General features: G+C 41.0%; 1 protein-coding gene across 1 annotated transcript; it reads left to right on the top strand.

The window, feature by feature from the left end:
* The first annotated feature begins 18,130 nt into the window (after positions 1 to 18,130).
* On the top strand, positions 18,131 to 25,849 carry LOC131242534 (probable small nuclear ribonucleoprotein G). Its single transcript, XM_058241240.1, has 4 exons — positions 18,131 to 18,296; positions 18,399 to 18,421; positions 24,258 to 24,379; positions 25,575 to 25,849. Exons 1-4 carry the CDS (start codon positions 18,262 to 18,264, stop codon positions 25,635 to 25,637), a joined length of 243 nt encoding a protein of 80 aa, XP_058097223.1. The 5' UTR covers positions 18,131 to 18,261; the 3' UTR covers positions 25,638 to 25,849.
* Positions 25,850 to 27,553: the final 1,704 nt, after the last annotated feature.

Raw genomic sequence — 27,553 nt, 5'->3', positions numbered from 1 at the left:
TTGCAAAATGAATTTTTAGAGTTGGTAACATAAGGCAACGACAGTATAATTACAGAACTAAGCGGCAAATGCCATAGGAAATGGCCAGAGTTATTCCGAATAACACCACCCCTATATCCATCCGTAGTGATTCCGGATGTATCAATCTAATATGATTCTAGTGTATAATTTATGTGGAATTGCAAAGGACCGTTATATGTATCGAATATGGAGATCAAATAAACGGTATGATTGAGAGGTCATAGTGGTAGTGGTAGGAGATGGCTAGAATCTTCCCCACCTTACATTTGAGAAACACCATGATGGGATGAAAAGCTTCAGTTGTATGTAGGCTCAGGGACTCGGTTTTGTTTATATAGTTTAAAAGATTGAGGAGTTTGGAACCATTGAAACTCCTCACACTAGTAACTCCACACCAATTTGAGTTCGACTAGAACACTATTCATTTGACACAATTGTAGCGCACACACTTCACTACTAGCCACCCCATTAGGAAATCGATACCAAGACCTCAGCATTGAAACGAGATATTTTCACTTGGTCTACTACATATGAATCACAATTGAGTGTGGATCATTGGTACTCTTGATCACACTATACAATCCTTAGGGCAATCTAGACCGTTAATCAATAAGGTTCACCTTATAAAATTCTTACATCTGGCTCACCATAGGAGGTTCCGTTCTAGAATTTATTTGGTTTTTAAATTACAATACAAATACATTGTAAAGTAGCCACGTTACTTACACTTGCAATTACAACTCTTATTCAAAAGCTAATGTTGGCCAATCCAATGTTTTCACGAAACATGGAGGTTGGAAAACATTTTAGGTGCAAAAGCTGTGAGGCCCATTGTGATGTATACATTATATTCACGCCCTTCATCCATTGTGCTGGCTCGTTTTGGGGCATGGACCTAGCAATGAAGCACATCCAAAGCTTGAACCATACCACAACAAACGACAGGAATTGAATGCTTATGTTGATAACTTCATGGGAGCCATGAAAGTTTTGGATCAAGCGGATTTTTATGTTTTTGCTGCATACCTTATAAATAATTTGGATGACAAATAAACATCATCGCAGGCCCTCAGTAGATTTTAGTTTTCAACGGTTAAGGTTTGTTAGGATCACTATTTCATATGGTGTGGTCCACTTAAGCATTGGATTTGCCTCATTTTGAATCCATGCCTTAAAATGAGCTTGTGGAACAGATGAACGGGGGATATGACATATTTATCTGTTGGACGTAGGCCAGTGGGGCCCACTGGTGAGCAATCACTAGTGGGTGGGTCCCACATGTTTAGGCTTTCTCCGTCCTTCTTTTCCATTCGGTTGAGATTTCAAATTCAACTTTGAATTTGAAATATGATAAGAGATAAGGACCGGATAATATGATTTCGTCCTATCTCATCCGATTTCTCCCTCATTTCCTATAAAAGGGATGCATTCTCTCTTTCGCAACAAAACAATCATACGAAATACCGAGAGTATACAGAGAGATATAGTGTGCACGGTAGTCTGTCCATCTTAGCTTGTCCTTGGGACGATCTGATCCATAAATCGCAATCCGGGGCCACTATATACCGTAGGATCAGAGGTGTGAATAGTTCCATCTGCTCCAGTAGTAGATAGGCGGGCCGTTGGAGCATCAATCTTCTGCTTTGTAAAGGTTCCAAACATCGTGTAAACCGTCAGATCTTGAGGGCTCACCTTCCGCGCTACCCAACAGTGGTATCAGAGCATATTTAACGGCGAATCTCCGATTATATTCATCTAAAAAGGTAAGCAACCCATCTTTTTTTTGGATTGAAATCCATGTTTTACGAATGGTATCAAATCAGCATGTGTACGGTGGATTAGTTTTTTTTTTTTTTGTATACACGTATGCCATGTGCATGTAAGCCCGATTATGATGGACCAAGATGATCATGTAGATCTTTATGATTCCATACACCTTAATGTACACCATCTTATTGGTTTATGGAATGGTCCACATAATGTACCCCATGCGTGTACATCATATCCACCAATAGTTGTTTAATAGAAATACATCCACTAATAGATGTTGTATTGAACTACACCACTTAAAGGCATGCTCACCTACGCACCTTTACACACGTGTCATTGGTGTCGAATCCGAATGGTCAATAAGATGCGGAATCCCATGAAACCTCAGGACGTGAATTTTCACACTGATCTAAGATTCTAGTGGGCCATAGCAAAGAGATATTCAAATCGAGGGAAGAAAAAGTTTGAATTTGTAATGGCCCACCAAAGTTTTGGTTCAAAGTAAAAATTGGTACCAGGGGATTTCATGAGGTTCTGCTTCATGTGGACCATTCAGATTTATAAGACTCATCAGATGTGATGAGTTCTTAAATAAATAAATAAATAAATAAAAAGCTAATCTGCAATAGCTAATCTGCAATAGCTAATCTGTACACGCAAGTACACGTCATTGTAATCTGCATTAGCTGTTGTACATGTGTACACGTGTTGGCTACCATACATGTGTTAGCTACTGTACATGTGTTAGCTAATGTACGTGCATTAGCTGTTGTACATGCGTACACGTGTTGGCTACCATACATGTGTTAGCTACTGTACATGTGTTAGCTGTTGTACGTGCATTAGCTGCTGTACATGTGTACACGTGTTGGCTACCATACATGTGTTAGCTACTGTACATGTGTTGTAATCTACATTAGCTACTGTATACACGTACATTAGCTAATATATACAGTATACACGTACAAGTTAACTATACAAGTTGTAATCTGCATTAGCTAATGTATACAGTATACACGTACAAGTTAACTATACAAGTTGTAATCTGCATTACCTATTGTGTATATGTATACACGTGTTGTAATCTGCATTAGCTGCTGTACGTGCTGTACATGAGCACGGTTCTAATCTGCATTAACACGTGTTGGCTTACACGTACAAGTTAGCTACTGTATACATGTTGTACACGTGTTGTACACGTGTTATTTAGCTACTGTCACAAAGATTTGTTGACTAATGTACACGTGTTGTACACGTGTTGGCTTACGTGTTGGCTTCCACGTACAAGTTAGCTACTGCATACATGTCTAATAGAATCTGCTATACCAATGTGTACACGTGTTGTATACGTGTTAACTGATGTACACGTGTTGTACACATGTTGGCTTACACTGTACAAGTTAGCTACTGTACACATACTATACACCAGCTAATGTGGGCATACATGTGTAATAGCTTCTGCTATACACATGTGTACACGTGTTGTACACGTGTTGTACACGTGTTGGCTTATGTACACATGGCTTTTGTACACATGTTAGCACGTATTGATTTATTGCTCATTAGTGGACGAAATGATCATCAACCATGATGATCAATGTTGATGAAAGGATCCATCATCAACAATGATCATTATCGGTAATGATCGGATCCATCACTAATAGTCATGATCACAGGTGAAGATTGTACTCTCTTTATATCTAAGCACTTAATTTTTCCTTTCTGATGATGATGTTAATATGCATGAAAATATTCGGCTTGATGTATTTAGATCTAAGCCCTCTTATTTTTCATTGGAAAATATAGAAAAACTTAGTACTTAGATACTCCCTATATACAAATAAAGGTTGTGCATAACCTGAGTGGGAGTTTATTCTCCCACACTAAATGATGCATGCAACCATGTAATGGAAGATTGCGCGTTATATAAATTTATTCTTATAAAAGTATTAAATCTCATCTTAATTAGAGAATTTGATTGTTCTACACCGCCCATTAGGGTATGTGGACTTTCAGATCTCATTAAGATGTGTTAACTGTTTTTATACTTTAAAATTTTATATAACATGTAGAAATGCTGATGATTAGTGTCAATACATTAGATCATAGCTAAGTAGTGATACTCATGCAATGTAGAGATGGCCTCCAAAGCGTTAATCACTGAACAGCTAAAAGGACAACATTTTGACGGCAACAACTACGAAGACTGGTTCCGCACAATGCGATGCCTTCTGGACGAGGACGACATATCTCACACACTCGATGTAGTTCAAGAGGAACCCATCCTGGCTGAATACGGAAATTTACAAGAACATAGGGTTGCGATGACTCGCTATAATAAGTGGCGAAAACAAAATCGTTCAGCCCGTAATGTCCTTCTTAGCACTATGCACAAAGAACTCATACCTACGTATGAAGTGCATGATACCGCTAAAGGAATCTGGGAAGCACTGACAGATGCCTATGCGCAGAAGTCAAATGCGAGAGTTAGGGCAATGGAATTGGAATTCCAGGAGTACAGGATGTCTGTCGGCTGCCCCATCAAAGATCATATTCGTAAGATGGAGCAAATGATAGGTGCCCTTAGGAATGTTGGGTGCAAATTGACTGAAAATCAGAAGATTATAGCCATGCACCGTTCCTTGCCTGAATCTTGGGCCTAAATCAAAAGAATTCTGAACCATACTGATTCAATTTCTACATTCAGAGACTTTTGTGGTCACTTGGTACGTGAGGTTGAAATGAATGCAATTCAGCCAGGTTCGGCCAAGGCCTTTGTAGAAGAAACCTATAAGCGAAAAGCTAATAATAAACGGTTTAAAGCTCGCAAGAAGGTGAAGAAGAATAATCAAGAACAGAAGACCACAACACCTGTTCCAAATTTTAAAAGGGGAATGGAAAGAAGAAGCAGAAAAAGACAAATGTAATCTGCTTTGTCTGTGAAAATTTCGGCTATTATGCTCGGCAGTGTGCCCACAAAAAGACGGTAATTTCTCAGTCACAAGATACTTTGTATGTAGGCGTTTGTTCTGAAATCTTTTCCATTGATACTATATCTAACGAGTAGATTTTGGATTCAGGCGCAACAAAGCACGTGACACAGAGTCGTCGAGGACTCGAGGAATTCCAGCCTGTAGCCAAAGGAAGTTACAAGCTGTACATGGGCAATAACACTGTTGAAGACGTACTAGGGATTGGCGTTCTCCATCTCCGTACGCGCATAGGGCAAACAATAATCCTTCGTGATACTCTTTTTGCACCAGGGATGCGTCGGAATTTAATTTCTATTTCTAGGTTATTGTTTGATGGTTTTGATATTCGATTTTCTGGAACTAGAGTTTCTTTGAGACTGAATAACCTCATCTTTGCATGGAAAAATTTAATTTCAAATTTATTTATTCTAGACGTAGATTGTGATGATGCCCATGTTACTTTATCTGCTATGTCGAATAAAAATGTAGTATCTGAATCTCAAAAATGGCACGCGAGGTTAGGTCACATCGGAAAGGATCGTATGACAAGACTAGTACGTTCTGGTCTGTTAGACTCCTTATCTAAAGTTGATTTGTCATTTTGTGAACATTGTGTGTCCAGGAAGACATCGAAGAAACCATTTCCCAAAGCGGCTAGGTCTAAGGGCACACTAGAGATAATCCATTCAGATATCTGTGGACCCTTTAATGTACATGTCAGAAACGGATGTCAATACTTTGTCACTTTCATTGACGATTACTCGCGTTATGGATATGTGTATCTCATCTCACACAAATTTGAGGTTTTTGATTGTTTTCTTAAATATAAAGCTGAGGTGAAAAATCAGCTTGAGAAAAAGATTAAAACCCTTCGATCTGATAGAGGTGGCGAGTATACATCTGAAACGTTTAAATCATATTGTGAAAACATTGGAATTGTTCGGCAGTACACAATGGCTTACACTCCACAACAAAACGGTGTTGCAGAGAGAAGGAATAGGATACTATTGGACATGGTTAGATCGATAATGGCACATGCCAATCTCTCTACCATATTCTGGGGAGACGCACTGTTAACAGCCGTATACGTCCTTAATAGAGTCTCATCCAAATCCATTCCTAAGACTCCATATGAGATGTGGTCTAGGAGGCCTCCTTCTTTAGCCCACCTACGACCTTGGGGATCATTGGCATATGTTTTGCTACCTACTCAACATAGAGGTAAACTTGATAGTAAAACCATTGAATGCGTGTTCATTAGGTACCCTATGCATTCAAAGGGATACGTTCTAGTTTATAAGGACCATGGACAATGGATTGAGATAGAATCCCGAGACGTGACCTTCGTTGAAAATAGATACCCAAGCCGAATGAAGCAAAAGGTTCCAATAGAACTTTTTGAAATGCCCGATGTATCTCAGGAGAGTGGGAGTTCTGCTCCTCAAGATGAAGATGCTCCTATAGTTCACCAGGACAGTGGGAGGACATCTCAGCAGGCTCTTAATTTACGTCGAAGCGAAAGAGGATTGATTCCTCAAAGATACTTCGATATTGAGGGGCAAACATTCTCTTGCGTTGCAGTTGATGATGATAAACCTAATTCATATCAGGATGCATTATTATCTTCTAACTCGGCCGATTGGGTAAATGCTATGGACGAAGAGATCGCCTCCATAGAGAAGAATAAAGTCTGGAAACTTGTTGATCTGCCTTTCAATCGCAAAGCGATAGGTAATAAATGGGTACTTAAGATCAAAAGAAAGGCAGATGGTACAGTGGACAAGTATAAAACACGATTAGTTGCTAAAGGTTTTACACAGCAAGAAGGCATTGATTACGAAGAGACCTTTTCACCTGTTGCAAAGTTCTCCTCAATCCGAATGATCTTGTCCATTGTCGCAAGTTTAAACTTAGAGTTATATCAGATGGATGTAAAGACCGCATTCTTAAATGGTGACTTGGATGAAGAGATATACATGTAACAGCTCATGGATTATGTGGACAAAAAGCATCCAAAGAAAGTCTACAAGTTGTTAAAATCTATCTATGGGCTGAAGCAATCTTCAAAACAGTGGTACATGAGGTTCCACTTGGCCATCACCACTTTTGGATTCACGATGAGTGAAGAAGATCATTGTGTATACATAAAACGGTCTGGAAGATTTTTTCTGATACTATCTCTATATGTAGACGATATCTTGTTAGCTGGTAATGACATGCAATTGTTAATATTAACTAAATATTGGCTATTCTCGAACTTTGAGATGAAAGACCTCGGTGAAGCCAACTTTATTCTTGGGGTAAAAATTATCAGGGATCGCCCTAAGAAATTTTTAGGCTTGTCTCAAGTAACCTATATACAAAAGATCTTAGAGCGGTTCAGGATGAAAAATTCAAAAGCTGTTGAAACCCATATGGATAAAGCTACCAAGCTAGACAGGAAATCGTGTCCCCAGACTGAAGCCGAGAAATTGGCTATGTCCTCGGTACCTTATGCAAGTGCAGTAGGGAGCTTAATGTATGCTATGCTTTGCACCAGACCGGATATTAGCTATGCAGTTGGTATAGTCAGCCGTTATCAGAGTAACCCGGGACAGTCTCATTGGCAAGCCGTCAAACGTATATTCTGCTATCTCAGAAGAACAAAAGACCTAATATTGTGTTATGAAGGAACAAGCCTCGAGCTCAAAGGATATTCAGATGCTGCTTGGGGTAATGACGCCGACGAGGGAAAGTCTACTTTAGGATATGTATTCTTACTCGGAGGAGGAGCTATCTCATAGTCGAGTAAGAAACAGACATTCACAGCTCTTTTAACTATGGAGGCCGAGTACATTGCATGTTGTGCTCCAGTTCAGGAGTGTGTATGGGTTCGCAGATTTCTATTGAGTCCGGGTGTTGTACCGAGTGTTCGTCAGCCTATATCTCTGAAGATAGACAATACTTCTGCCATTGACTTAGCAAAGGACCCTAAACACCACCAGAAATCTAAGCACATAGAGATTAAGTATCATTACGTCCGTGATCAAGTGAGAGATAAGAAGGTCGGCCTCAGCTACATTCCTACTAAGGAAATGATGGCTGATCCCATGACGAAACCTATAGCAAGAGATCTATTTCTGGTTCACGTCAAGCAGATGGGATTGAAGAAAGCTTGACTGATGTACTTGTTTTGTAGTACATTTGATCTTTCATTAATGAATATTATATTCATTTTTATTCAGTATTGAACACTAATATAACTAGGTATGAAGATCATCAGCATTTACCTTAAAATCATGTAGGATTTCTATTTTTTGTCGGCAGGCCGATCATCCACTCGCACGGGTTGACCAACCTTGAATGTACAAGAGAGGTACATTTAGGGCTATGTTTATACATTGAGGTATGAACTTCCCTTTATTGTGAATAATAAAGGATGAGGATATGAGTGAGTCGTATCCGCCTACAATCTTATAAAGATTGAAGATGAGACTGATAAAGTCGAATAACATAATCGCAGCATTCCGTTACATGCGATCAATGTTATGACCTGAAATTAAAGTCAGGTTATGAGGTTATGAGATGAGTCGTACCTTATGTAGAATGACCTGCGTATTGTAGACCCAACATTCACCTAGTATTGTCTACTTTACGACGTAGATTGTAGCCACGTGCTGGGACCTATTATCTACAGATTGCTTTGATTCGATCTAATCATTGCAACGTGCGAGTAGCCAGTCCCGTAGGTGACTCTTTGTGTCCTTAGCTACCCTCCTCTTGTGTATATAAGGATGAGATTGAGTGTTGCTACTTTAGTGTACTATGACGAAAGGTCCTTGATTGGCCAGACTCAGTTACGCCAGGAAAGCAGCTTGATTAATTCCAAATTACACATCTGCGTGGAGAAGATCCCATGACAGCTACACCAAGTTTCTAGAACTATAAATACGCACTTGAAGACTTATCCGCCGGCAGTATCGAGTTGTTTTATTAGACTTTTGCAAACAGTATTTTTCTTAAAAAGCATATACATATATAAGTATTGCTTTAAATTGGTTTTATTCGAAGTTTGTGAAAAATCAAGTTTTCATAATAACTCGATAAGTTGGATAAGTGCGTATGTTGGCCGAGTACTCCAGGTCGGGAGTTAACTCCATCCGGTGTGGTCATGTGGATTAGGACAGGCATTGCAAAGCTTGGATTATTGAGTACCAGTCAGGTGGTCACTTAGTACTTAAGCACCTGTGAGAAGATTATGGTGATCCAGCTGGTCCCACGCCTCTGATTCTTTTGATCGCGATGTTTGGTTTTTTGATTGTTATTAGGCAAGTTAGATGGACAAATCTTTTGTGCCTATCCCACAATGTGATTGAGTGGGAGATGTTGGACGTAGGCCAGTGGGGCCCACTGGTGAGCAATCACTAGTGGGTGGGTCCCACATGTTTAGGCTTTCTCCGGCCTTCTTTTCCATTCGGTTGAGATTTCAAATTCAACTTTGAATTTGAAATATGATAAGAGATAAAGATTTGACTGGATAATATGGTTTCGTCCTATCTCATCCGATTTCTCCCTCCTTTCCTATAAAAGGGATGCGTTCTCTCTTTCGCAACAAAACAATCATACGAAATACCGAGCGTATACAGAGAGGTATAGTGTGCACGGTAGTCTGTCCATCTTAGCTTGTCCTTGGGACGATCTGATCCATAGATCGCAATCCGGGGCCACTATATACCGTAGGATCAGAGGTGTGAATAGTTCCATCTGCTCCAGTAGTAGATAGGCGGGCCGTTAGAGCGTCAATCTTCTGCTTTGTAAAGGTTCCAAACATCATGTAGACCGTCAGATCTTGAGGGCTCACCTTCCGCGTTACCCAACATTATCATAGTGGCCCCCACATTTTTGAGCGTATAGAAACACATGGAATTTACATGGACTCACATGGTGGTTTTTCGAGGATGCAATTTCACGTACAACCAAACAATGATGACCAATTTACAGAGTAATTAGGAAAATCAAATGGGCTTTGGAAAAAAAATGTTGCAAAATTCAAGTACGTCTTTGGTGATGATCAACACTGAAGTTTTTAATGGTCCGCTAGAGATTTTTATTGGAAAAATAGTGTTGCAAAATTCAAGTACGTCTTTACGTGGTCCACTAGGGATTTTTATTTACTTCATTTTTGGGTTCACACCGTAAAACGATCCGAAAAAAATGGATGTACGGCTTGGATGAAACACATACATCATGGTGGGGCCCACAGAGCACCAAACACTAGTCAATGGCTAGTGGCAGTGTTAGTAGCCCATCCGCGTCCCAGGGGATCTCACCGGATCTACTACTTTGAAATGCCGTGGGTTGAAACTTGGGCATGATCCATCGACAGTGGACCCGCCAATGGGTTGAATTACCGAACCATGGTTCTACTTGTCAGAATCGGGAAGCCGTGTATACCGTCCAAAGATGCGGGGCCATCCTTGAGTATGCCACGACTCCCAGTTCAGAACTATTTTATAAACGGTGGTGACTCTTGAACCGTACACCTGGTATAGTTTTTCAGAAAAATCTGGACCATCCAAATTGCTGAATTTACTGTCGAAGAGAATGAATTGATATGATTTTTCCAGGTGAATTTGGACCATTCACTGTTTTACTTTTAACCATTCATTGGAGAGACATTAGTTGGACGCTTAAGAGTTTCACTGATCAATGTAATTATTTGTAAATGATGAACTAAAAATGGGACCCACAATCTGGATGGTCTGGATAGTTATTCTTCAGTGCCACATGCGATGATGAGGAGTCACCACCATTTTTAAAATAGTGCTCAACTAACGCAGAATTCTGTCTACCGCGAGTATACAGACATTGCTGCCAGATCTCCGCGGTGGCAGGACTCCGTGGGGCCCACCGTGATGTATGTGTCATATCCACGCCGTCCATCCGTTTTCCAGCTCATTTTAGGGCATCAGCCCAAAATTGAAGCATATCCAAAGCTCAAGTGGACTACACCATAGGAAACGGTGGGGATTGAACGACTATTGTTGAAAAATTATTGGGATCAAGAAGTTTTATTTCAAGCTGATATTTTTGGTTTCCTTTCATCCAGGTCCATGTGACCTTATGAAGGGAAACGGATTGGCTACTCCCCCTACCACCAACCCGGTGGCTAGTGGTCGGTGCTCTGTGGGACCCACCAGTGTTTCATCCATTCCGTTCATCCATTTTTACGGATCATTCTAGGGCTTGATACCAAAAATGAGAGGGATATAATTCTCATTTGTACCACACCACAGGAAAACAATATTGATTGGATATCCACCATTAAAATACTCCTAAGGTCCACTGTACTGTTTATTTCACATCCAATTTGTTGATTAGGTCATACAGACCCAGATTAAGGGAAAAAAACAAATATCAGCTGTTAGAGTACATGGCATGCCTGAAAAATATCTCATAGATCCACCTCATAAGGTAACTCGTGATCCATGAGATATCCTGGTGTCTAGAAAATATCTCATGGATCCACCCCGTAAGGAAACTCGTAATCCATGAGATATCCTGGTGTCCTTAGATAATCTTGCTCCAATTGTACATTGTTATAATTAACCTCACAATATTCAGCTACCATGTATATCTTGTAATAGCCCTCCAAATCAGTGGTTGATTGTTCTCCTCTCAAGTTATTAATAGAAACCGTGCACCTCCATGAGATGCATCGGATTACATCTCAATCTATCTTGGTATCAAAGCTATTACGAGTGCATCCACCATGTCAAGCACTTCATCTTCCTCCTTATCACCATCTGTGTCTAACATCACTCACTTCCTCAACATCAAACTTGACAAAGGCAATTTTTTGGTATGGCGTTCCCAGTTCCTTCCCATACTAAAACTCCATGTTCTTGAAGGCATTGTCGATAGCACCTCTCCATGTCTAGACCATTTCCTCCCTCCAACAGAGAAGGATACCTTGCCTATCCTCAATCCTAACTACACCAGATGGATCAAAATGGACCAAATGCTGGCTCATCTCCTCCCTCATTGAACCGGTCATGGCCCATGTTGTCGGTCTCACCACATCTCGTGATGTGTGGTGTGCTCTAGAGAGGATCTTTGCATCGTCCTCCCGAGCTCGCGTACAGCAACTCAAGTATCAGTTGCACACTGTCAAAATGGGTACTACACCTATGTCTGAATACATCCAGTCTGTCAAGTCTATTGTGGACAACCTCGCTGCCGTGGCAAATCCCGTCACCGACTTCGACCTCGTGTCCACCCTCCTCAGTGGCCTGTCTCCTGAATATGACTCGTTCGTCACCTCTGTCAACACACAAGTCTACCCTATTTCCTCTGAAGAATTGATTGGCCTCATGCTCAGTCAAGAAATACATCGTGGGCGCACCCTCCCCAACCCTGAGTCCACCGGCCTCATCTCTCCTGCACCTGCAGTTCACACTGCTTCATAGACTTCGAGGTTCTTCTCCGCCCCGCCTTCGTCTTCCTTCCGTGGGCATGGTCGAGGACGGGGTCGGGAACACGGTCGTAGGCGTGGTCGGTACTCCTCTCTACATCTGACCTCGGGTGGCCCCCAACATCAGGAAACTGGTGGTCGCCAGCAGTGCCAGATATGCAACCGGTTCGACCATTATGCCAACCACTGCTACAACCGCTATGATGAAGCCACCCCGCCTTCCAACCCGACTGCTCTCATGCACTCGGTCGGTAGCAGTAGCTCCTCCGATCCTAACTGGTATGTTGACTCTGGTGCTACACATCACCTGACTGCTGATATGGCGAACCTGGCAATTCCAACTGAGTATCATGGCCCTGACAAGATTCGCATGGGTAACAGGACAGGTTTGCCTATCCATTCTACTGGTTATTCTATTTTGAGTTCTCCATCTTCCTCCTTTGCGTTACATAACCTCTTGTTCGTTCCCAATATCACTAAGAATCTTCTCTCCGTTAGTCGTTTCACTGCTGATAATAAAGTCTTACTTGAATTTCATCCTGACTTTTGTCTTGTCAAGGATCTCTCCACCCGAAAAACTCTGCTGCGAGGACACCTTAAGAATGGTCTGTATGCCTTCTCTCTGGGGGACAAGAGTCTTACTGCTTCTCCTCAGGCTCTTCTTGGTGAACGTGTCTCTTCCTCGGTGTGGCACGAGCGCCTTGGTCATCCCACCAGTCGCATTGTCTCCAGTCTACTCTCTCAGCATAAGCTTCCCTCTCTTTCTGATCGTGGGGGTCCTTCGATTTGTGCTGCCTGTCAGCAAGGGAAGAGTCATCATTTACCTTTTTCCTCTTCATCTTCGGTTGCTACTGCTCCTCTAGAACTTATTCATTCAGATCTCTGGGGTCCGTCTCATGTACGTTCTGTAAGTGGTCATCGCTATTACGTTAGCTTTGTTTATCACTATAGCAAATATGTTTGGCTTTACCCATTAATGAATAAAAGCGAGACTTTTTCAGTTTTTGTCACTTTCAAAAATTTATATTGAAAAATTCTTCAGTCATTCAATAAAGGTCCTGCAGACCGATAATGGTGGTGAATTCCTAAAATTTAAATTATTTCTTTCTTCTCATGGTATTGTTCATCGTATTTCCTGCCCACACACTAGTGCCCAAAATGGAACTGTGGAACGGAAGCATCGCCATCTCGTTGAGACTAGCTTGACCCTCCTTGCTTGGTCCCATGTACCTTTCTCTTATTGGCCATATGCTTTTCAGACTGCATCTTTCCTTATCAATCGAATGCCAACCATGGTCCTACACAACCTTTCTCCTTTCTAAAAATTATTTCAGAAATCACCTGATTACCTCTCCTTGAGGGTGTTTGGCTGTGCTTGCTACCCTCATCTTCGCCCCTACAATCCACATAAATTTAACTTCCGCTCTGTGCAATGTGTCTTCTTAGGGTACTCCGCATCCCACAAAGGTTACCAGTGCTTACATATCCCCACTGGGCGTGTGTACATCTCCTGGGATGTTGTCTTTGATGAATGCACATTCCCATTCCTCGGCCTCACACCTAACCTCTCTTCTCCACTGTCTCCGTCCCAATCACCAATTTCAATTTCCATTGGTCCCCTGCTTGTCCCAGACTCCTTTCTATCTGCTACACCAGCACCCTTTATCAGTCCATTAGATCCCTGTGTCTCTCCTCCACCTTCGCACCAGTCCCTCCCTAATCCTTCTATCACTAGTCCATCCACTCCATCTCCTGATCCCCATTCCGATACTACTCCTTCCTTGGTATGTCCCTCCCCTGTGGTTCCTACTAATCCACCTCTCATCCAAAATCATCCAATGGTCACCAGGACTCAGGATAACACAAGAACACCTAAAGTCTGGCTTGTCACCCAGTACCCACTGCTCACTTGTCTCATGACTGATCTGCACACCTCGCCTGTCGAACCCACCTGTTTCACACAGCAAACTGTGATCCTCGGTGGCGTTAGGCCATGGACACCGAGATTAATGCTCTACTCCAAAATGGTACCTGGTCTCTTGTTCCCTACCATCATGATATGAATCTCGTTGGTTGCAAGTGAGTCTTCAAGTTGAAACACAACCCAGATGGTTCGGTGGACAGGTACAAGGCGCATCTTGTGGCTAAGGGGTTTCACTAAAAACCGGGACTTGACTATGGAGAAACGTCCAGCCCTGTCATCAAATCAACCACCGTCCGAACTATCTGCAGCCTTGCCGTGTCCAAAGGATGGACCTTGCACTAACTTGATGTTAATAATGCTTTTCTACAGGGGTTTCTTGCAGAGACCGTTTATATGGCACAACCTTCAAGGTTTGTTGACCCGGCTCGGCCCAACCATGTCTGTCGACTCCATCGCAGCATCTATGGCCAAAAACAGGCCTCGCGGGCCTGGTTCTCTCGTCTCAGTAGTTACTTGGTTCGCGTGGACTTCGTGGGATCCAAGTCCGATACTTCTCTATTTATCCGACGGTCTGGGTCCAATCTCCAACTGGTTCTCATCTATGTAGATGACATCATCATCACAGGGGATAACTCCGACTCGGTCGATCATCTTATTAGGGATCTTGGCCTGGAGTTTTCCTTAAAAGACTTGGGCCTACTTCACTATTTCTTGAGAGTCGAGTGTCACCGTACTCCGGATGGTATGTTCTTACCTCAGCAAAAGTATATTCGCGATCTCTTACTCAAACTCAAGATGGATGGTGTGAAGCCTGTCAACTCTTCCATGGCCATGTCCTGCAAGCTATCAAAGTTTGGAGGTACTCCCTTATCCGATCATTTCCTCTTTCGAAGTACTGTTGGGGCCCTTCAATACATCAGTTTCACTCGACCAGACATTGCCTTCTCCGTCAACAAGGTCACCCAATTCATGCAATCTCCTACAGAGGATCACTGGTGCTCGGTCAAGAGGATTCTCCGCTATCTCAAATCTACTATTACACATGGTCTCTATTTCTCCACTCAATCCACATTAGGTCTTACAGCCTATACTGAAGCAGATTGGGCCGGATCTATCAATGATCGAAAATCCACTAATGGGTATTGTGTTTTTCTTGGCAAAAATCTTATCTCCTGGAGTTCAAAGAAACAATCTACAGTGGCACGATCCAGCACCGAGGCCGAATACCGAGGAGTTGCCAATGTAGCCGTCGAAGTTCTCTGGCTTCAGTGTCTCCTTCGTGAGTTAGGACTCCCCCTATCCACTCCTACAGTGCATTGTGATAACCTTTGAGCAACTTATCTATTAGTCAATCCGGTATGTCACACTTGGTCGAAACATGTTGAGATCGACGTTCATTTTGTCCATGATCATGTGGCCAATGAAGCCTTTAATGTCCGGTTCGTCTCTACTGAAGACCAACTTGCTGATGTACTCACTAAACCGTTATGTTCCGCCTGTTTCTCTCTTCTCAAGTCCAAGCTCTCGGTTCTTTCAGTTACACTTGCGGGGGGTGTTAGAGTAGATGGCATGTCTGGAAAATATCTCATGGATCCACCCCATAAGGCAACTCGTGATCCATGAGATATCCTGGTGTCTAGAAAATATCTCATGGATCCACCCCGTAAGGCAACTCGTGATCCATGAGATATCCTGGTGTCTAGAAAATATCTCATGGATCCACCCCGTAAGGCAACTCGTGATCCATGAGATATCCTGGTATCTAAAAAATATCTCATGGATCCACCCCGTAAGGCAACTCGTGATCCATGAGATATCTTGGTGCCCATAGATAATCTTGCTCGAATTGTACATAGTTATAATTAGCCTCACAATATTCAGCTACCATGTATATCTTGTAATTAACAGCCCTCCAAATCAGTGGCTGATTGTTCTCCTCTCAAGTTATTAATAGAAACCATGCACCTCAATGAGATGCATCCGATTACATCTCAATCTATCTTCAGCTTGATCCAAAACTTTAATGGCCCCCAAATAGTTTTTAATGGTCGAAATTCATTCAACACTGTTTCCTGTAATGTGATCCACTTGAGATTGAGATATAACTCATTTTTTGTCTCATACCATAAATGATCTAGAAAACTATATGGACGGCATGGATGAAACACATACATCATGGTGGGTCCCACATAGCACTGACCACCAGCCATTGGCCAGTGGCAGGGGAGTAGCCAATCCGTTTCCCTTACGAAGAGGTTGGATGACAAATAAACATTACTGTGGGGGAGGCAGATTGCGTCCTACCCCCGCCCGGATGGTAATCCATCCGGGCAGGGTTCTGTGAGGCCCATCGTGATGTAAGTATTTTATCCACACAGTTAATCATTTTAATATGATTATTTTAAGGTATGAGCCAAAAATCAAGGTAGTTTTAGGGCTTAAGTGGACCACAAAGTGGCGATTGAATCGTCCACAATTAAAAACTTCTTGGGAGCTGGAGAAGTGTCAGATCAAGCTGAAATTTGTGTTTTCACTTCATCAAAGCTTTCATGACATTATTAATAGGTTGGGTGGTAAAAAAACATCACAGTGGCCTGTAGAAAGGTTTCAACGGTGGGTGTCATTATCACTGCAGCTTCCTTTGATGTGGTCCACTTAAGCCCCGAAACTACCTTGATTTTTGAATCATACCTTAAAATAATTATATAAAAACGATTAACTGTATGGATAAAATACTTACATCATGGTGGGCCCCACAGAGCCCTGCCCCGACGGCACTGTGGGCCGGAAGTGGATTTCCTGCCTTTCACAGGAAGTTCCTGCGCTGGGAACTTAGGTGGGGCCCAATGTGATGTTTGTGAGAAATCCTCCCCGCCCATGCGTTTTGTGAGTTCATTTTAGGGCATGTTATAAAAAATGAACCGTATCCAAAGCTTGAGTGAGCCGTACTAAAGGAAAATGTGGTTAGGGAAATCCCCATCGTTGAAACCTTCCTAGGTTCAACAGTGAGGTTTAGATGTCATCCATACCGTTAATAATGTCATTCCTATTGAGATGAACCGAAAACAAAAATATTAGTATGAATCAAAGCTTCTATAACCCCACAAATATTTCAATTGTGGACATTTAATTTTCACGTTTTTGGCTCGCTTGAGCTTTGGATACGGTCCATTGTTTGTAACATGTCTTAAAATGAACTCACAAAACGGATAGACGAAGAGGATTTCTCACAAACATTACAGTGGGTCCCACCTAATATCCCAGCGCAGGAACTTCCTGCGAAAGGCTTTAGCAGGAAATCCACGTCCCTGTGGGCCCTAGGAAGGTTTCAACGGTGGACATCATTATACCCACTGTTTCCTGCGGTGTGGTCCACTTGAGATGTGGATATGCTTTAATTTTTGACTCGTAACCTAAAATGAGCTGGAAAAAACGGATGGACGGAGTGGCTAAAACACGTAACACACGGTGGGCCTGCCACCGGTGGTGACAAGGTCACCACGCAAGCGGAAACGGATTGGCTACTCCCCCTGCCGGACGGTGCTCTGTGGGCCCCCACCATGATGTATATGTTTCATCCATTACGTTAATACATTTTTATAGATAATTTTAGGCATTGATCCCAAAATTCAGAGGGATATAAATCTCAGGTGGTCCACACAATAGTAAAACAATAGTGATTGGATATCCACCATTAAAATACTCCTAATGCCTACTTTCCTGTTTGTTTGACATCCAATCTGTTGATTAGGTCATACAAGCCCAGACGAAGGTAAAAACAAAGATCAGCTTGATCCAAAACTTTTATGGCCCCAGAAGGTTTTCAATGGTCGACGCTTGTTCAAAACTGTTTCCTGTAATGTGGTCCACTTGAGATTGGAATATACCTTATTTCTATTTCATCTATAAAATGATCTGGAAAAATATATGAACGGCATGGATGAAACAAACACATCATGGTGGGGCCCAGAGAGTACCGACCACCAACCACTGGCTGGTGGCATTTAGGGTTTACCATTTTGGAGGGAAGGAGTCCAGGTGCAAAACCCTTCTCGCTACTCTCTCCGATTTTGTGCCTTTTTCCATCTCACCCTTCCCTCCTATCCATTCCTTCCATCGCCATGAGCAGGTCAGGCCAGCCTCCGGATCTCAAGAAGTAAGACTCTCCCACCTTTTCTCTCCGCTCCGATTTAGGGTTTTTCTTTTTCTACTTATGCTGATTTTTTATTTTATTTTATTTTTGTTTTTCTGTAAACAGGTACATGGACAAGAAGCTTCAAAGTAAGTTACGACCTCCGAAATGCATGATTTTTTTCAGAATTTCGATTGATGAAAATGTTGTATTTATATTGTTTACACATGTTAGAGATCCGGGCCATTGATTAGGTAATGCGCACGGTCAACATGATATCTTTCAAAAATAAGGGTAGTACACTCATCAGGTGAGCCACACGTGTGTTGACTTTGGATAGTTGGAATTTTTTTGGTCCATGCATGTTCAGGGTACCCTACCTGATGAATGGCATAGATCTTTGACACGTGTGCTGTCTGCCTGGATCTCTCACTCAAGGGCCCCCTCATTGTTTCACGATCCTTTTTACCGTTACTTTGTATTCATTAACTCTGTATATAATGTATCGTGAAACCAGTTTATCTAGGTCATGAGTGTTTTCTTCTGCTGTTATTTTATTGCATGGTTATCTGCATATGTGAAGTGAACTATTATGGATTCATCTATCCCAAGCATATACACTACTTTATCCTCCAGTTCATTGCACTCGTGTGGCACAGCGATCTATGAATTGGAATGTTCATCAGGTGGGCCCCATCACCTAGCAGCTTCTGTAGGAACTAGGAAGACCCAATGGTCGGATGGTTGTAATTGTCTGGTTGGTGATGTGGAAATGGACAATCGAAGAGAATATTGGTTAAGGCCGGTATTGAATGAGAAAAGGTCCACTGATTGGATGAGTAGGATTTTTCAATCATCTGAATAGTTTCATCGGTGAAATGTTAGTTAAATTCTGTAGTGAAGAGATTCCTCAAAGCAATATGTTTCATTACCTTGGTTCTACTATTCAGATGGGGAGATTGATGAGGATATTTACTGTAGAATTGGAGCTGGGTGATGAAGTGGAGATGTTTCTTCATAGTGTTGTGTGATTGTAGCATGCCTATGAATCTTAATAAGGGAAAATTTTATGTGCAGAGTGCAGTTAGAAGGCAACATAAGCAGAGATTGAGTATTGTAGAGATGAGAATTTTGAGATTGATGTGTGGGAAGACTAGGAAGGATGGAATTAATAATGAGGCTATGGGAACCAATTTAGGTTTAGTCCCAATAAGATTAAGAATGATAGAAAATATATTGAATGGTTTGGTCATAATGTGCAACAAAAGTTTGAAAAGGCTTTGGATGAGGTGCAGAACTTTTTTTTTTTTTTGTGGGGGAGGGGGGAGGGATTGTTGCGTAAAAGAATTACTGTTTTTGGGAAACATTAGGAAATTGATTGAATTTTTCAAAGGAACTTTAGGAGATGTTTAAAAAAAAATCATTACACACTTTTTTTTTTTTTCAACTGAATTTTATTAGAAGCATGCCAAAAGTGCGAAAGAATACAACTCAACTATATAACTCAAAAATAGAGGAGAGATTATTTAATTCAACTGCCTTTAAATAAGAAGCCCAACCCAAAACATTGCATTTAATTTTCCTAATGACCTTAGAAGGCGAATAGCTTCCATTTCGGAAACGATGCCTATTACGATCTCCCTAAATGGACAAACCCACATGGCAAGCCCATAATAAATCCACAACAGACGTTGGCATCACACAAGAAGTTGGAAAAGCATCCAAAAAGTGGTCCCAAACCCTTTGAGCAAAAGCAATGGATGAATAGGTGATCACATTACGTGCGCATATGAAACAAATTTTGTGAGGACATGGTTTCTTCTTTGAAGATTGTCAATAGTTAACACTCTCTTTCTTCCCACAAGTTAAACGAAGGCCGCCACCCTGGGAGGGCACCATAAGCCCACATATGACACAAAAAGGAGTGAGAATGAGGTGAACTAGCATTCAGCCTATAGAAAGATTGAATGGAGAAGCGACCCGAGCCATGAGCCTTCCAGGCCAGAGAGTGCTCTTCATGAGACAAGGGGAACCATATTTTGCAACCTGCTCAACAAGACAGTTAACTCCAGCAATTCCTCATTGCAAAACAGAAGAGTATCATATGCATATTGGAGATGATTGATCGACGTTCCCCCATTTGAAACTTGGAAGCCTTTTATTAAACCCGATTCCTCCCCTTTATGAAGCATCCTGCTCAACGCCTCTCCAACTACTACAAACAAGGAGATAATTATAAAAGGTCACCTTGCCTGATACCCTTGAAGCCTTGAAGAAATCCTTCAGCAACCATTAACCAAAATGAAAAACGAAGCCAATTGCACATAAGCCCACATCCAGCCCCTCCATTTCTTACCGTACCTTAACTTACCAAGCATATAATCAAGGAACTCCTAGTTAGCATAATCAGATGCCTTTTTTAATGTCGAGCTTGCACACCAACCTACATTTTCTTTCCCTATCCCTGAAATCAATATATCCATGAACAATTAAAGAGCTATCCAGAATCTGTCTCCCTGCCACAAAACCCCCTGATTCTCTGAAATACTCTGCGATAAAACTTTCTGAAATTTGACAGGCAAGACCTTAACAACAATTTTATGCGGACCCTCAATCAAGTAAATGGGTCATAATCTCTTACCCTCTCTGCCCCTTCAACTTTCGATATGCGGGCTATGAAAGAAGCTCCTGGCTCATTCGATAGGCACCCATAATCATAAAATTCAAAAGCGAATTCCATCACCTCCCTTTTAATAACCCGCCAAAATTTTTGAAAGAACGTCATTAGAAAGCTACCAGGGCCTGGGCCCTTCTCCCCACACAGTCTAAAGCTGCTTTAACCTCGTCCTCGGAGATGGGAACTTTCAATCTTAGCCAGCAAATGAGGGAAGTCCAAATTATTCAACCACGGTCCCATCCACTGATCTCGAGATAAGAGATCCTTATAAAACTGGATGATTGAATCACATATCTGCCCCTTATTCGATATCCTTGTGCCATTAACAACCCAACAGCTGATTCTATTACTCCGAGCCCTAGCACTAGCTATTTTGTGGAAGAAGCACCTATTTCCGTCACCTTCCTTAAGCCATAGGGCTCTAGATCGTTGCCTCCATTTGATTTCTTCTTCTTTGATACTATTAGCATAATTGGAGGCTCAACTTGCTCTCCTTTCGTGCTCTGTAGGGGACAACTGACCGGCCTCCTCTTTAACATCAAACTCGTGTATCTCTTTTAGAATAAAATATCAAATTCCCCCTCTGTAGTGTCAATAAATTCTTTCTTCCAGCATTTAATCTTATCTTTTAAAAGTCTGAGTTTACGAGATAACCAAAATCCAGCATATCCATTGACCACAAACACTCCACCAATTCTTAATTGACTAAACCCATCTATTTCTAGTCAAGCTAATTCAGCTTCAGGCCCTATTCTTCTTCCAACACCTCCAAAACAATAGGTTTATGATCTGTAATAGGTTCCGTAATAGCCATCTAACTTGCAAACGGAATTTTTTCAAGCCACTCTATAAACACTAGGAACCTGTCCAAATGTGACAAAATGGGATCTGCCTGCCCATTCGACCAAATTATATTTAGCTCCCCCTAGTGGAAGATCCACCAGCTCTTGCCATTCCACCCATTCCATGAAGCCTTTGTTTTAATGGAAAAAATAAAATAAAATTGCTAGATATATGCTTGCCATTCAATTTTTCATAGGAGAATCTAACTACATTAAAATCCCCAGCAATGCACCACGGGAAATTCCAATTTTGCTGCAAATGAATCCAATTCTGCCCAAAACTACTCACACTGACTATACACAGAAGGGTCATAAACAACAGTAAAAATCTACTGCCATCCTGAGACAATTTCCTGCAAGACAACAAACATTGAAAAAGAACAAGGAAACTATCCTCCAACTTCTAAATATCATTATTCCCAACCACCATTATACCCCCTGCAGTACCTATAGCATCCACCGCAAGCCACTCCTTGTTTTTGACCCCCTAGATAGAGTCCCTAATGCCTCTGTCCATAATTTGTAGCTTAGATTCTTGAGCTATAATAACGTCCGCTTTAGCTTTTTTAAGAATCTTCCTCACCTGAACTCTAATCTCGTTTACATTGAAAGTGAGCCCCCAAGATTCCAATCAGTGTTTTAAATAGCAAATAGCATGTAGTGTAGCATTCATCCCACTAAAGCATGAGGCTTAAGTTACATAGCATGTAGCATAAGCTTCTTCTAGGGCTTGTTTAGTTTTCCAATTACAATGGTAATTTTACAACGGTAATTGGTTAGAAATGGGTAATGATTACTTACCCTTGTAATTGTGTTGTGACATCACTAACATTCGACTACAATGATTACATTATACCATTGTTTTACAGGGGCCTTACTATTAAAGAAAAAAGGGTCTTTTGGTATGTAAAATTGTAATGATTACAATTTTCTTTGCCGTTTACTTTACGTGTATTTGACTCTTGTTTTTTGCACCGTAATTTCTCTTAACCAAACACCTTGAAAAGATGACGATGGCTCATTTACTTTGAATTACACCAAAAATTGGAAAACCAAGCACGCCCCTAGATTTTTAATTAAAGTCGTGCCAAATATCATGAAATTTTATAATATTTTGCACCAAATATATCTGATTAACAGTGAACTTGAATGACATTTGGTGCAACCAAACACAGCCTAAAATAATAGGAATAATAGGCAAAGATTAACTCTAAAGGTAAAGAAAGAGCAACCTAACCAATTTAATACTATTGCTTATATTATTTTACTAAAATAATTGAAAATATTAACTTTTATTAAAAAATAAAAAATGTAGCAAATCATTGAAAACATTAATCAATTTTAATGTTTTAGTAAAAAATGACTGGTAGTGTAAGCTACGTAGTGTGTAGTGTACACAAAATGAGCATATAACATTGTGCTACACGTGACTTAAGCTATGTTCATGAGCTACATGGCGTTAGTAGATTGTAAAACAAGGATCTTTCACAACAATTTGTGGAACTCATAGTACCTTACCTTTCACAACAATTGGTGGAACTCATAGTAGATTGTTATGGCGAAAGATAATGGTCCCATTACCTATTCAAGGTGGGAAATCTATCCGAGGCAGTCTCGCATCTTGGTTGTGGTAGTTAGTTGGAAGATGGTAGAATGAAGGCACTCGTAGGCGTTTTGGGATATAAAAAAGATAATCTCCCCATTGCATACTTTTGTCTGTTGTTGGGTTTGTGGATCACTTGCGAATCTCTTTGAGCGTGAGGAATGGTGAATTTGATATAGTTATCCAAGGTAGCTGGATGTGGAGATTTATAGGGGGGGGGGGGGGGGCGGGGAATGTCGCACATTGGGGAATGAACTATAAATTTTTTTAATGGCCACGCATCTACTGTTGCATGCATTAGTTGTGCTTTAAGGTTCCAATGTGTAGCTGCACAAGTATGCTACAAACTCAAATGCAAAACCTGTGAAATAATCTTCTGGGTGAAGGAGGTGGATGTTGGAGGACATCATTTTTGAACCATTTTCGTGAGTGTTGCTTACCGATATTTCATACAGCTTTTGAATTGAGTTGGTATCTAGGAGCCCTTGATAAAAATCTGCTGATAGTGCCAGTTCAAGATACAAGTGACTTCAGTGTTTTTGAATCACAGGCTGAACCTTTCACCGTTGATTTTGAACGTTTAGCATTTGGCTTTGGATCATTCATGCTATATTCAGCCAAAGTAAATTTAACAGTGCCTTAGAAGCAAATTGATGCTCAACTGCTTCTTTTATACACTAGAAAACTGATGCTTCAGCTTTGATAGAGAAGCATGAGGATCCTGAAAGAGAAAATGGTATGCTAGTTACTATCACGTACAAAAAGAGAAGGCATCTGGAAATAACTTTTCTTGTTAATTATTAGATGCTAATCATCATTAACATTTCTTTCAAGCTCAAACTAAATGGAACTCTGTATTGTAGTTAAGCTGAACGCGAACAGGGTTGTGGTTGGCACCCTTCGTGGATTTGACCAGTTTATGAATCTGGTGATCGACAACACCATTGAACTCAATGGCAACGAGAAAAACGACATAGGAATGGTGGTAAGTTTCTCTTTTTCTCTTTTTACAGTATTTGTATTGGCTTTATTTTCAATGTTTCCAGTATGTAAAAAATGGTTCGGGGGTTTATTATGGAGGTCCGCCCAAACTGGAACTGGTTCCACTTTTCCCCAAAGAATTGGAAAGCATTGCATTTAGGGCAGAGTGAGAAACCCCCGAGCACATCATGTGGACTCTGGTTTCCCAACGAATGTTTCAAATAGCGCTCGTAGCATATGCTACATAGCCTAGCGTACCCGTAGTGCTATGTAGTGTAGCTAAATAGCGTAAATCCCATGTAGCTACATAGCCTAGTGTACCCGTAGTGCTATATAGTGTAGCTAAATAGCGTAAATCCCATGTAGGTACATAGCCTAGCGTACCAGTAGTGCTATGTAGTGTAACTAAATAGCGTAATTCCCATGTAGCATAACCTACAAGGGTTGTAGTGTGCACTACAGTTACATAGCGCGTAGTGTTTGTAGCATACTCTACAATGTATTTTTTTATTTTTTAAAAATGGTGTAAAACTTGCACCATAAAAAAACGTAAAATGTAAAACTAAAACCAAACTTTTCTATGTTAACTTTCACTTAAAATGGTGGTGATCCTTTGTTAAAGTTGGTGTGAAACTCACAACTTAAAACTAAAAAGAAAAAGGGTTTCAAAATAGGGTTCTCGAAAAGCCCTCTTAACCTCTAGGATTTTTATTTCTTTTCATACTTGTGAGTTGTGACTTACTGGTTCGATTAGACATTATTAATATAAGTGGTTTGCTTAGAAAGTTGTTGATGCGATAATTATTTGATTATTGATTTCTTCTAAAACTTTATATGTGTGGATTAGCTTTTGATAAATAATAATTAATAACTTGTTTGAATATGCTTATACCTGAAAAAATGAATCATCCGTTAGGCATTTATATATTTGTTGCCTATTTACCCTACATGCTAGAGGGCTGAATGCTACCCAACACACTACCATTATTTAAAACATTGTTCCCTACTTTTCTTTCTCCAAATCACATGTGGGTGGGCTCAGCCATTTTGAATCCAACCTGCTTGGAATTTGCACAAGGCCTTTGGAGCCCTTTCAAACTTGTGAACGCAACCAAAATTTTGGTGTGACTGAACCAAACCATTTTTTTTTAATTCCTTCACTGTTGGTAGGATAAGTAAGATCCTGTGTGCTGCTCCAGGTTATCAGGGGAAACAGCGTAGTCATGATTGAAGCTCTTGAACCAGTTAGCAAAACGCAGTAACTGCTCTCCAGATGGACTGCGGGGTTAGTGTATCATCTGTGATTGTGTTGAAGACATAGCTGGTATTGTTAATGGATCAGACTGGTTTGTTTTTGTTTGTCTTACTGCATGCTATACATTCAGAGGTAGTTCACATTGGCTCATATGCTGCTGTAATGTAGACGGAAAAAAAGAAAAGATAAATAGGACTTTTGCCAGTTATGGTTGGATGATGTGTGCATCTGATGTCCACTTTAGTTCCTTGACATTTTATTTATTGCTTGTGTTTTTCAAGTTGAACGTCCAAACTGTGAAATGGGTGGACTGGGCCATGGATATCACCTGGTGCAGAATTGGTGGACCGCACTCACAAGTTTGAGCGAGACCATTGGCTGTACGTTGATTTTAATGGTGTAGACCATTTAAGGAATGGACCATCCTGGTTTGTGATGCGGCCCACCTGACACCGCTGCAGGAAATCAAGATTGTTTGTTAATACAATGTTGTATGTGATCATTACTCACTATTCTAAGAATAGTTATCGGGAGAAAGAACCATGCTTCTTGTTGTTAAAGCAATGTTAAAATCAAGCATTTCAGCATTCAGATATTGGTACGACTCGGCGGTTTTTGTCCACAACAAGTCCCTAGACTGATATCAGTCTGAAAGGGAACTGAAACCAACTGAAACGGACTGAGTTGGGGCAGGTTGTACCAGTTTTGGTTCCCAGGGATTGATATCTGAAGCCGCGCTCTAAAATCAGTGGCTGGATCTCGGTCGCCCATGGGAGATTCAAATTCAAGTTCTTGCTCAAATCCCCATTTCTACACGCTCGAAGTGGTGATGCTGGTTATATTTCGATTGGCCACGTGCCGAGGATTTATGAAGATTTGAGCCATTCCCATTATTTTTACTACTAATCAAGCTTCATTAATGTTCCTAACCCTTGATTTTTGAACTTGAATGCTAGCCATTGAAAATGATCTTTTCATTGTTCAAAATTCATCCTCAGATGGTTTGGTCACGAGCATCCCTTTAACCCAAGTTCCACATGGTGGCCCCTAGATCATAGATTCCAGAACGGGGATCCTTCTGTTGGACCACTCAGCATGTGGGCCACAGTCGGCGACACGTGCTGTATCTCGAGTCAGAAATCCAGATCTGGAATGCTCTATCAGGCAGCCCAGAAATCACGTTCTAGGCGAATCTAGCAAGCGTGCTGTTACCTAGTTTAACGCACACGTTTTTGTTTCTTTTTTATTTATTTTTAGCCATCTATTTCTAAGCTGCCAACTGGACGGTTGGGATTGTGGCATTGAGCCAATTATTGGACATGGGTTTCTGCATGGTAGGTTTGTACGATGAAAGGTCCAGATCTACTAATTTGAGGACACAAATACGCACGGTCGTATAGATTGGAAGCACAACTTTCTTACCAAGAATCTTTTTTTCTTTTTCAAAATTTAAAGGCCTGGATTAGCTTTCGGCTCATTGTCTACCTGCAGGCTAATGACCACATTTCCCTGCTGAAATAGGGGACCACAGAAAACAAGCCATTGGATTTATTTTTATTTTTATTTTTATTTATTTATTATCCTAGTAATTATTTAGAGCCCTTGGAAGCAGATCTGCACATCGGGAAGGTTTAATAGAGAGTATGACATTCTTTTCTTTAATATAAAATGTCCAGTTGTGAAATCCGCGTTGGATGGTTAGGATCATTCAATTGATCTATATTTTATGGCCTACACGTGGTGGACCCATCATAAAGAAACAGTTGGATGGTTGGACACTTTGACACGTTTACGTCACGTGATTCCTCAAATTTAAATAAAAGGCCGAAGTGAAAAACTTTAAAAAAAGAGACGAAAAAGAAACGAAAAGCGAGGGAAGGGTGGCAACTGAGAGGTTGCCTTCCGATCCGAACAATCCTAGCC

Source organism: Magnolia sinica, chromosome 4 (genome assembly GCF_029962835.1).
Source record: "Magnolia sinica isolate HGM2019 chromosome 4, MsV1, whole genome shotgun sequence".
NCBI lineage: Eukaryota > Viridiplantae > Streptophyta > Magnoliopsida > Magnoliales > Magnoliaceae > Magnolia > Magnolia sinica.
The sequence above is the reverse complement of the archived record's forward strand: the minus strand, read 5'-3'. Positions and strand labels throughout refer to the sequence as shown.

What these genes read in the sequence shown, in the direction of transcription:
- LOC131242534 (XM_058241240.1), top strand. Translation starts at nt 18,262, where the DNA reads ATGAGCAGGTCAGGCCAGCCTCCGGATCTCAAGAA. An exon ending in CATGGACAAGAAGCTTCAAA is followed by an intron (nt 18,422 to 24,257) that starts GTAAGTTACGAC and finishes TCTGTATTGTAG; the next exon opens with TTAAGCTGAACGCGAACAGG. An exon ending in AAAACGACATAGGAATGGTG is followed by an intron (nt 24,380 to 25,574) that starts GTAAGTTTCTCT and finishes GTGCTGCTCCAG; the next exon opens with GTTATCAGGGGAAACAGCGT.